The sequence below is a fragment of the Amphiura filiformis genome, chromosome 6 (genome assembly GCF_039555335.1).
Source record: "Amphiura filiformis chromosome 6, Afil_fr2py, whole genome shotgun sequence".
Classification (NCBI taxonomy): domain Eukaryota; kingdom Metazoa; phylum Echinodermata; class Ophiuroidea; order Amphilepidida; family Amphiuridae; genus Amphiura; species Amphiura filiformis.
Window position 1 is genome coordinate 37,328,016 of NC_092633.1, and position 12,746 is coordinate 37,340,761.

At 35.8% G+C, this 12,746-nt stretch overlaps 1 protein-coding gene across 1 annotated transcript in view; it reads left to right on the top strand.

The window, feature by feature from the left end:
- The window catches only part of LOC140154509 (uncharacterized), a 48,289-nt gene that overhangs the window by 4,239 nt on the left and 31,304 nt on the right, over nt 1-12,746 (top strand). The window contains exons 4-13 of the mRNA XM_072177077.1: nt 1,368-1,469; nt 5,664-5,801; nt 6,831-6,935; nt 8,062-8,301; nt 8,697-8,838; nt 9,252-9,471; nt 9,903-10,083; nt 10,848-11,129; nt 11,292-11,661; nt 12,260-12,383. Coding sequence (XP_072033178.1) covers nt 1,368-1,469; nt 5,664-5,801; nt 6,831-6,935; nt 8,062-8,301; nt 8,697-8,838; nt 9,252-9,471; nt 9,903-10,083; nt 10,848-11,129; nt 11,292-11,661; nt 12,260-12,383 — 1,904 coding nt within the window. The remainder of the gene's footprint in view (nt 1-1,367; nt 1,470-5,663; nt 5,802-6,830; nt 6,936-8,061; nt 8,302-8,696; nt 8,839-9,251; nt 9,472-9,902; nt 10,084-10,847; nt 11,130-11,291; nt 11,662-12,259; nt 12,384-12,746) is intronic.

Below are 12,746 nucleotides of genomic sequence, written 5' to 3' on the forward strand. Positions count from 1 at the left end.
ATAAGTCGACAGCATGAGTTGAGTGCTGGGTCCACCTTCTTGGCATGAGTTGATCTTCCCCACACTGGGCAGGCATATTCAGCATTAGAGTAGCATAAGGCCAAGGCTGTTGATCCAAGAGTGTCTGGTCGGGCTCCCCATCTGGATCCAGTGAGCTTGTTCAAAATGTTGTTTCGTAAACAAACTTTGCTCCTTGTCTTCTCAATGTGGGTCTTGTATGAGAGTGTGCGGTCGAGAGATAAATTCATTAACCAATCAGGATTGCCATTTCACGTGTTGTCGCCAGACGGTTTGTTTAGTGACGGAGGAACACAAACCGGCTGGGACCGAGACAATATTCTTAGACATTGAATGTGAAGTCCGAGTAGACCACGTTCGAGTAAAGTCCCATTTTTTTTAAATCCTAAAAATTGTATTTTATTTAAGATTTTGAGTGTCCCTGGACCTAGAGCTAAATGCTGGGATCATTCATGGTTGACTTTGCTTTAAAAATAACATGATCTCAAAATGTCATTTGTCCATTATGAAATCATTAATAGACGATGACATGAATACAAATTATAACTTAACATATTGAAGACACAAAAAGTGGGTTTTTTTTAAGTCAACCTTTAATGATTGTAGCATTTAGCTCTAGGTCGTCCAGGGGCACTTCACTGAGACGATCGGTCGGACGAGGACAAGCAAACAACTTTTTTGCCTAATGAACACAGCAAGCCAATACGTTGGTACGTGTGAATTGCATTGTGTTCCGGCATCATTGTACACCGTGTGCAGGTATGCCGTATCGCCGCTACACCGTGTGCAGGTATATGTCGTACCGCCGCTACACTGTGTGCAGGTATGCCGTTCCGCCGTATTCACCGTAAAAACATTTGAGAAGAAACAGTGATTTTATGTCAATATATAGTTCACCCAATGTTATAGAAAACGTGCACGTAGCTGGAATATTGCCGCATTTAATCATAAAAGAGTATTAGTCCCGGTATAACTAGCTGTTAGGAAGCTTACGGATGTTCGTGCATGTCCCAATTTCTTCGAAGTGATATTCCTGGCCGGCCGCTAGCCACAATTCCTTGGGGCGTGTAAAATTTCGGGTAAAATTGGTAACCACTGGGTTTTCTTCACGATTTCTTCGGAAATACATCGATTTGGGGTGTCAAATTTCAGGATGGTAGGCATGGTAATTAGAAAAATAAAATATGATCGGGGGATGAGGCTGTCAATTGGGTTACGGACTTAATAAGATGCTCTTTTCTCTCTTGCACCACACTTGAATAGGAAGGACTTTTGTGGCGAGCCTTTGTACAATTAGTATGTTCGAAAACAAATAATAATGACTGTTAATATAATTTTCCTTACAAAAGAACAATGCAATGATAGCCCCGGGTTGTGCCGAAACAGTGGAACATGCCGCTCAAGTGGTTACTGCTCATGCAGAAATGAGTACTACGGAACATGGTGCGAAAGTAAGTAGTCATGCAATAGATATATAAAAATCTTAAAAAAGTAACTAACCCCCCTTAAATAATGGCTATTATTCAAAAAGGGCTATTATATTACAAATCTCATTTGATACGATAGGTCAGAAAACAATAAAACACCGGTCAATTTAATGTAGTGAGGTCAATATTGCACAAACAAATTTTAATAACACAAAAACACTCAGATATCATTACACAGATTTCCTTCCATTACACTGAATACAAAATCGATACAATTTACTGCAACTTTCAAATCTTGGGTTACATTGATTTAAATGTACGCTGTGACATCAATATTTAGTCGATTGCTGCAAATGAGGTGTCAAAAACGCATTTTACAGATTTGTAATACATTCACCCGTTTTTGAATAATGGTCATTATTTAAGGGGGGTTAGTTACTTTTTTTGAGATGTTTAGTTGCCTATTTGAAGAAAAACGTTGTCCTTAATAATTCTTCGCTACTGATATAGGCAAACTCCTCATGAAAAGTATTTCCACACTTAAAGCAAAAGCGCTTTCTTAAAGACACTAAAACTAAATTACCAAATTAACAAAGGAGCTAATAGACGGATAATTTTGTTCTATGTATTGTGATATCTCATTATGCACGAAGCGAATTTATTTCCCCAAACTGCCGTAATGAAACAAGAAAGCATTTCACATATGACAAAATTTGCATTGACTTTTTTTCTCGAAACACAAAGGTTTAATATACACTTAGCACCGTGAGCGGTAATCTGACACGCTGTAATGAGCCCGTGCCCAAAGGTTGTCGGGAACGCCCTGAAGGAGGACATATTTGTAACTTTGAAACTGTACCGTTTGTCCTGCAAATGGTTATAGTTTGGGAAGAAAGTTGCATCGTGCCGAATGAGGTATCAAAATACTTAGAACAAAATTCTATCTATCGACTACTTTATAATTTAGAGTCGTTCCAAATCACTTTTGTTGTAAGTGTGTTGCAAGTGATACATTTTGTGTACAGTATTATGTTAAAGGACTATGTCTTTTTATGTTACTCTGTGCGTCATACAAGTTTAATCGTCAAATGTTTAAGATTAATGTATCCACGTCGGGGTTTGCGTTCTCAAATCCCATAGCATCGATTACACAACTAAATCAATCTTCTAGAGTCAATTTGAAAAACACAGATTCCGTTTTCCATCTTTTCCTATTTGTGGCTATAATCGCACCTACTACGAGTAACAAAAGTGCAATAAGGCAAAAAATACCATAATTTTTGGAACCAAGTTCAATTTTCCAGTTGTTGAAACTTTATATAAATACTATGTCAATAGTCACTACGAGTGCTATAAACGGAAGTGAATTGCATTACAGTTTTATTTTATGAGCCTTCTTACTACGAAACACACTTTCAATTTTTGTCCTCGAAGCACACATTGCGCAATAAACACTGCAGATCCAAAACTGACTTAAGGTTAGTAACTATTTTAAACTGTTGCGATTTGGTAGTTCACTTTGGCAAAAATTGCATTGATCATTTCATAGCGAGTGTGTAGAAGAATTCAAATATTACAGATATACTTTTATAACCCGTGGTTCTTGAGTTAAGTTGCAAAGAGGGCTCAAACAACAATACTTTTGTAAAACGTACAGACAATAATCAAGCAAGTTGTCAAAGTATATGATTTGTAGAATGAACTTTTGCAAAACATCAAAGTGTTATTTTTTAATAATATATTGATTAAGACAATGAAAATCGATTTTGTTTTGGCTGCTTCCACCAATACCTCGTCTACCCTTAAAGAAAGTCTCCGGCAATCGAGACAAACACATATTGACCATAAAAACGAATTTAAAAAAAACGCCTCTCAACACGCGATATTCAAAATTCTCGCGCCGAAACTGTCTATGGCAATGACGTCGTGGTTATTTATCAATTGTCGCCACCCTTCATAGTATTACTGGCACGTCATTGCACCAGACAATTTCGGCGCCCGGGAATTTTTAACATCGCGTGATGAGAGACGGCTGTTTTTATTCGTTTTAATGGTCAATATGAGGTTGCTCTAAATACAACAATGTGATTTGTGCTTGATAATTATTTGTCTAACATATAAGACGTAATGTTGTGATTGCCAGAGACCTGCTTTAAACGTACTCATTCAAACATGTTTTTTTTTGTTTTCTTTCACATTTTCTTGCCTTTTTTCACATTATGTTTATTAAATAAAATCTCTCACATTTCTGAAGTTATTCATACCCATAAAAATGTAGTTTCAGGTTTTCTGTGCCTTAGCCAACTTACAGCATATTTTATAATGAACTCCACTTCAGTCTGCACGCATTTCGTTTCGTCATCAGGTGTCATTTATCCAAATGACCTTTAATAACTACCAAAAGTTGATCGGCAGAGGCATTTATTTAGAAATAAACAAAAGTAATGATCTTAGTAGGTATATCACCTCAAAAATAAGCGCAGCAGAAACACGTTATTTAATGTTTCTACATGAATGAGCTTTATTAAAGCATCAAAAATAAAAAAACCGAATTGAAATCGGTCAATGCATTGTGATGCAGTGTCAATTTTAAGATGCTCATAAATGGAATGCAAATCTGCCACAAATTACTGTAATGACAAAATTGGCACATTTCGAGATTTTGAAGGTTTATTTGGACGCTTGCTTGAAAAAGCAACGTTAATTTAAGTATCACAGATTAATTGCATATCTTTTCTAACTTCGTCAAAGAAAACAAAATTAAAAAATCTATCATTGAATAATTATAATAAATTAACCAAATATACTATTTTAGCAATTGCGGCCAATCTGCAGACAAATTAAAGCTGAAAAAATGACTAAGTTCAGCTAATTAATATGCAAAATTGATGCCAATAGAAAACCGTACATGATATCAGGGTGCGGGTTTTTTCGCACACAAATGTATACAAAGTTCTTTCAATTGATAAAAAAAATACACAAAAAGTAATTAATTATGCAAATTAGCCAATTACAGCTAATTATGTATTCATGATATTATTATGTAAATTAGGCATGAGTAATTTTGGGGTTTTTTTTCAATATTTAATGAAAGTCTTCATTCATCATAAATTTGTCAAGTATGAATCTGTTATGATGTTGACTAAAGAATCTGTAGTTAATTACTTTAATAAAATACAAAATATACAAACTTTGACATTTTGACGGTGTCTGGGATAGAATTTTAATTTTTTCTGTAAATATGGTATGTGTCACCATTGCTCAAAGCCAAATCCGAAAAGTAAAAATAAAAATTCATTTGCAATGAGACTTAAAATTAACATTTTGTTATCTGGATTAACATGGGAAGACAAACTGTAACAGGAACAGCCACTCCACTATACCGCGTACACAAAAATGGTGTGGCCTTGGACACACACAATGGCTTAGAGCTATTACTCCCTTTAAACTCACTTTAAAAATGGTTTGTTTCAACTCGTTTTCCTCAAGTGTGCCATTCGTTGTCGATGGAAATAATTTACATGCTTAGAAAGATTAGTATTTCAGCTAAATGGTCTTGATTTTTCAAAAGGCCTATATTATTGATTTATGAGGGATCTTCAACAATCCATAAAAACAGGTAGTAACTCTTAAACGAAACAATATTTATTTTAAAAAAACCGATAGTAGTCACAGAAAGGTTTTACACACCATATATCAAAAATTCAAACAATTGTGATAAATAGCACATATGAGGAAAATTATTTTTCGACATGGATGTTTGCCAAAATTGAACAACTTTGATGCGCGCGCTTTTCAATTTATTGTTATGCTTGCATGCACAGTGTGGCAGAATTATTGTGCAGCCACTGTGACATGCCTAATCTTAGCACTGATGAGCTACCACCTGATATTCGTGCTTCGTGAAGCACAACAGCTCTAGTTATAACTGCAGTTGAATGTAGACCCTAACCGCAAAATATATAATACATTATGCTGTTACAATTTTTTTTAAATGTTGAAAGAAATCCACTTGATAGCATAACCTTTTAACAAAACAGTTTTGCTGTCTATGCTTATTTCCGTTGGTAGCCCGGTTATGTTAGTAAAGGGCCAATGTTCTACGTTGTTGCCGGGTCGCATCCTGTATATTCATCCTGAAAAAAGTCATGTTTCTTTTCTATCTGTTTTTAAACAATTTTTTGTGCCTCATGAGATATGTTTCTTATGTACTCATAGGTAGTTGTCCACAAATCAGCAACTGTGTTCAGGAACAGTGTTCAACCTATCAGAATGTTAGATGCATCAGTTGCGATGGAGATTATGGAGCACTTGGAAGAGCATATATGAAATCAAGTGATTCCAAATCGTGTCTCAGTAAGTTATGAATATGATTAAACGTACCAAAGTAGTTTATTTATTATTATTAGAACTGATTATTAGAACTGAATCTGTCATATCACATCCAAATGTTCAGCCCCTACCCCTGTATATGACATTTAATTATAGGTTAATAACTGCGCATTAGTTATTTGGAGGGCATTGTGAAAAATCTAAACATTTTGCCTTTGGAATCGAGGAATATCCCGAGGGGCGCAGCAAAGTTATTAACCGAATTCATAACCGTCACTTTTAACTCATCACTCAACCAAATCTCAATATTTTATTCTCCGAAATTTGTTGAAATAAACAATTTTTATCAAAACTTATATTTCGCCCTTCAAAAAGTCGAACAGGCTAAAACGGACTTACCAATTTACAGCACTGCGCAATCACGCCATGTAAAAATATGGTAGTTGCGTGCGCGTGTAGAGTTCCGGCGCAACAGATGCGCACTACGCGGAAGTCATTGTACCGCGTAAGCATACGCGGAGGTCATTGATGGATATCAATAACCTCCGCGCCGGTGTGCGTATATCATCTAACGAGCAATTTAATTGGGACGCACATATGGCCTAATACGCGGAGGTTATGAATTTCAATTTAGGTTATATTAAACTTTGCGCGATTAGACCCAAAGGGTGGGTGGCAATACTTTTGTTTGTATAAATAATTGTGTTATTGCAATGTCAAATTGGGAGTGGCAGGCCGAAAGAGGGGAAGCAAGTTTTGGCACGCAAAGAGGGGAGGATGCAAGCAATATTTGGCACGCCGCATAGAAATTTCACCTCCCCCGCTCAAAATTATTGAACAACTGAAGTTAATGAATAGGAATGAATCTCGTATTTCTTTGTCACTTACAATAGTACAGATTAGGTTAAAATTTAATACTTGTTGAGAAAAAGATGTATACATGAGAAGCCTGCATCATTTAATTTAGATAAAATCTAAAGTTTTGTATATATTTATATTTTTTGTTGTTTTTGTTTGTTTGTTTATGTTTTGTTTTTAATTTATTTTCCACAGAACAATGTTCGTGGCGTTCAGATAGCAATGCTTGTTTTCCTGGATATTGCACTAATGGGAATTGTAAATGTACAACGGGATTTTATGGAACCGATTGTAGATCCAGTATGTATCGTATTATAATGCTCAACTGTGAAAAGGTTTAGTTGGAAGAATGGAGTATCCTGCAACCTCAGAAATAAATTTTTAATCAACATCTCTAGATACGAACAAATGCGTAGAACATGATAAGATATATTAAACAATTCTAAAAATGTTCCAAGGGGTCAAAGCGTAGTACAACAGGTTTAAATTTCAAAGTATTTCTCAGGTCATAACGATGCAGAAACAAAATAGTCTGATCTATAATAAAATCAGTAAAAGCCGGTGAGTAGCCACACTTTTTCAGAAAGTGGGCAAAGTGGCGGCAAGGCAACTTTCAAGGGGACAAATTTGACGAAAATTGTCAAAATTGGCTAAAAAGTACAAAAACATCCCACGGGTTGGGATGGGGCCAAGAGGGGACAATACTTATCAAAAGGGGAAGCTTCCCCCCCTTGTCCCCACCCCTGGCCACGCCACTAGGTGAGTAGTCAGTTGTTTGTTTTTGGCCACAAAGGGGTCAGAAACTAAAAAGTGCTCCGTTTTCGTCATGTAAAACAAGTCAAATAAGGATATAATCACCATCTACTGGTGGATGTTTTGTTACCTAGGAAACTGCCCAAACTAGGTCTTTGACAATTATATGCCCGATATGCTGTAATGAGGGTTGACCTTTAATGTTGGAGTTTGACAATAACGAAACATTCTACGCAGAGCAAACTATTCCTTAAATAATTAAAAACACTATTTGTTTATTTCGCTTACCGGGAGCGCTTTCGAGGAACTTCCTCGTCGTCAACCGATGTTGTTAACTCTGATATTTGTCTTGAAAACAGCTAAAAGACCAACCTGATCAGATGACGTCACCGAAGATCGCCAATTTTCCAATTTCGGTAACGTCACCCATCACCTAATAACATCGGCTGACGACGAAGAAGTTCCTCGAAAGCGCTCCCGATCACAAAAAGCGAAATAAACAAGTATTCTAATTTATTAGTCTCATCTGATTACCACGTACGTATGAATCTGCAATTCTATATTCCTTATTTTACATGACGAATTGAGACATTTCCATTGAAATCGGCGAATATAGTATCTAATCCCTCTGTGATCCTCATGTTATACTTGTCATCATTATTTTTTAACTTAGTGCAAGCCACCCAGTCTCCTAAAATATCTTATAAGTCGGCCCAGCTTCATACCATGGACACTGTAGTTGAGGCAACCACTGCATCTCCTGTCTATACCAATTTGCGACATATTACATCTGTCCAACTCAACTGGATTGGCTTGTATCGACCAGCTCGTCTTCCGTCATATTCCAATGTTCCTTATATAAATAGTGTCAATTTGGGAGTTGTCGATGCACGTGGATCTATTAAAATAGAAGGTAATAACATTATGTTAAATCTTCAGATGTTGGGTGGAGGCTTGTAATTGGGTAAGCATGGTATTAACAGTGATTTAAGAGCGATTTTGTTTTCACCGCAGTTTTCTTACACTGGCTAGGTATTTAACCGTGTATTCACGGCCAATTTGTGTTAAAGTGATAGTGGGCTAATTGTTTTTGTTGCTCATTCAGTGGATGCGTCTTAGACCACTCGGCTATCTCACAGCTATATTGGAAATTTCATCGAAGGAAACGGGTCCCCTTGGGCCCACGTAGGCCTTTATGCATGTATCATGGGCATCGGTTGAAACTGGCAGGGGGTCCTAATTGCTGAATTCCTAATTCTAAGTTCTTCTTATCTTATTTCATAATTTTTTCAAATCCAATTGATGTAGGCCCCCACGTTACATATGGAAGATGGAGTACATCGTTTGCATGTCCCGACGGTGGAACAAGCTCGAGTCCCATTACTGGTATCGTGGATTGCGATGTTAACTTTGATAGCTTACCAACATGGAACATTCAGTCTGGCGATATGTGAGTAATTTATATCGTTCGTATACGCAATGATCAAGCAAAATTGCTTATTTGTCAAGCATCCGCAGCCATTGTCTTATTCGCCTAAATACACTCGCGTTTTCCCGCCTTACCCTTAATATATGATTTTATGATGGTTCCTCACTCTTTGACTTTTGTGACTAAAATTTCTTTCGTCATTTAGGGGCTAAATACCATAATTATTTTCCGTATATTTTGAGCCACAAATCTAAAAATAGTTTCCTTTTAGGGGCTACTTTCTATTAAAAATCCCCGGGAAAAAACTTTTCTTGGGCAAATTTGAGCCGTGATGTGATGTGAATTTAGTGGTTCAGCATATTCATAGTAGACTCGTGTCACAAATCCTCAAAACCTCGTGAATTAATATAATGAAATGTGTCAATTCATAATAGAATTACGGTTGATTTTCAACTGCAAAGTGGTGGAAACATGAAAATCTACAACAGGGATTCAAGCAACAGTATCATGACAAGATATTATAACGGCAGAACTACAACTGAGTCCGTCACTTTTACCTTTGATTTTGATCCACCGCTACCTTGTAGTGGTAATCCACATTGGAATGGCTGCATGACCACAATGCTCAATGTGGGAAAGGATGTCACTTCTAACGTGAGTTTTGTAATAATTACGAGCCCTGGTGGGATGGTAAAGTTTGGGAGGGGGCAACAAATTGTTGGCCAGCTAAGGGCGGAGGCAAGCCATTTTTGACAAGCCGAGAGGGTGGCAAGCGGTTTTAAATATAAAACAAAAGAATTTAAACAATGTTTTTACCAATATCTCAAAAACAATTTTAGCGACATCTGAGTCGTTCCTCTCGATCATGTCACATATATCTAGACCATTGTAAGTGTGCAAATTGCAATTCCAAAAATTTGACATGTACAAGAGGGGGGGGAGATTTTTTGGTACGCCGAGAGGGGGCAGGCTATTTTCGGGAGGCTGTTTGAATATTTACTCCCCAGCTCATAATTATTTCACAGTCCATGATAATGCTCTATGTGCATTGTGATAACGGCTATACTTATATCTACTTTTTACAGGGATTAATAAGTGTATCTTGGAGAGATTGGTCAGATGCAATGTCTGGTATACGATCATACCATTTAGAAGTGCGTCGAATGGCCCAATATGGTAACACCCTTTCAGAATCATACAGCCAGGATCCGATCTATGATCATTCTACCACGACCAATGATGCACAGGTTTCATTGCCTGAAGCAGGTCAGTAATTAATCCTCATATTATTTGCCCTATTTGTTTCCTTTGCATGTACAGGGTGTATTAAAATGATTGGTAGCCATCAATTTTGATGTTTACTGAAAAACATGCCTTTTCCAAATACATCAATAGATACTCTTGAAATGTCCAGAATGTATAGTTTATGACTGGTCGTACAATTAATCTGCAAATTATTTGGATGTTGAATTTTGATGAGTCAGGCTCATCCATTATCAATGAAAACTGATGGGTACCAATATTTTGATACAGCTTGTATGTGAGTTATTTTAATAACCTTAAAATACCCAATGAATAAATGAAAAAGTGATGGGAAAATATTCAAATAAATATTATCTTTGGTTTATGCTATCACATGATTTTTTTTCGATTCTATTGCTGTTGCCGTATAAGATCGCGTAAAATAGGAAAGACACTTTTAAATTTCAATGTGTCGCAAATGATTCCATTCTATTAGATATAGTATAGTCGTAATGGATGAGTAGACCTCTTCAAATGGGGGTTTGGTACCACTAGGTGGGCTACACTGCTACCAGGGGTTGTTGATAACATGGGGTACACGATACCTATTATTGAACCGGGATGGCGGGACGTCATAAGCAATCAAATGTAGTTCAACACAATAGATGTATATTGAAATGGTGTAATTGCTTTGATCGCTAACGTACACTTCTCTACACACAATGAGGCTATCTGTCAGATCAAACTAGAACAAGTTTTCAATGATCAATACTTGTATTTGTTTTCAGGAATGTATTCATTTGTTTTGAGCGTTGTTGATGAGGCTGGCAACCAGAGGCTAGCAAGACGGTTTGTGCTATTTGACAATGAAACACCAGGTCCAACTGTAAACGAAGATAACCCAATCCATGTCACATCGGCGACACCAGATACTAATTTCCTTTGGATAACAAAAGTAGAAGAACCGTTAACTCGGATAGATTTAACTTGGGACGGACATTTTATGAGCCCCTTTTATCAGAGGCTTTTGATACCAATCGATGAGCACCGGACCGGACTTGTAGAAAATGGTAAGATTATGACGTGACCCATTGAACATAATGTGCTGGAAGATATCCAATAGAATCCTGCAGATCAGTAAAGATTTTGGAATTATAATAAAATCGTTTCTACTATTATGTCTTGGCAAATTATTAAAGGTTTATTGACTTTCTATTATATATTTATGTTAGATTATGATCAAACATTCGGAACCATCACCAGACACGGACTTCCTAACAAGTTGGGAGTAACGCAGTTCATGTCATATTTTGACGTCGATCATAATGGTGGTAGTACCATTATGAACCCCCGTATCACAAATACAAATGTATGGCAGAGTGAAAACATCACCGTTAACCAGAGCTATAACATTGGTGTTACCGATGGTGATTCTATTCGTTTCTGGATTGAAGCTAGAAATATTATTGGAAACAATGATATATCTGATTCAGTGCTAGTTCACGTGGACTCGTCACCACCTCGGCTTGAGGATTTATGGCTTCAACGGAATGGGGAGATTCAATTGTCTGTACACAATACAAACAATCTTCACGACATGCGGTATGATAATAATTTAAATAAAACAAAATTTTGCTTTTTTTTATTTCTATAAAAGCAATCACAAAAGCATAGGACTATTTTTTATTTTACAATTTTAAGATAAATAACGTCGACATGAAACAATGAACAATTTCATAAAGAGTTTAGACGACATGTTGGTATTTTTCTATTGAAGCCTATAGTAAAATGTTGGAATGTCAACATATTTTGGAATTGATTTTACCACCACCACACAGCCAACCCCATATCAACGGTAGCAATAACAACAACAACAAATATTATTATTATTATTATTATTATTATTATTATTATTATTATTATCATTATTATTATCATTATCATTATCATTATTATTATTATTATTATTATTATTATTATTATTATTATTATTATTATTATTATCATTATTATTATTTTCCAAAAGTTTAAACTGACTTTCAGCACAAAAATTCTGTTGGAAATTGTTTATTACCAGCACGTATGAACTTACATTCGAGCATTATTATTATTATTATTATTATTATTATTATTATTATTATTATTATTATTATTATTATTATTATTATTATGTCCATTGTTATGTCATTGAAACATACAGAATTCATTTTAAGGCATATGATATACACAGCGGGTTAAGGACAATTCGTTATGAGGTGTACGATACTGAGAATCATACTGTCAAGATGGAAATGGCGCTTCCTGTCAATAAAATTAATGCAAGCGTAAGTATTATTTGTAGGACATGCTATCCATTAATATTAGTCGTAAATTTAGTAAAACACTGAAGAGCAATTAAGGTGGTTATGGAGGCATTGCAAAAGTATGCCTTTTGTTTGGAGTCAATCGGACATACGGTTTTCAAAATATATCAATTTATATTTTCTTTGTATCTTATTGTTTTTATCAATAATCATTAAAGATAATGAGCTAAAATGACTGGAGAAGCTCATTAACATATAATTGTTGCCAATATTTTGCTAAAAATCCATGCATAAATGTTCAGGGTACTTTTATTTTGCATAATTTTGCCCTGAAACTTGGTCAAAGTGTTTCTAATATGTTCTAATGTATTATATAGTGAAGCG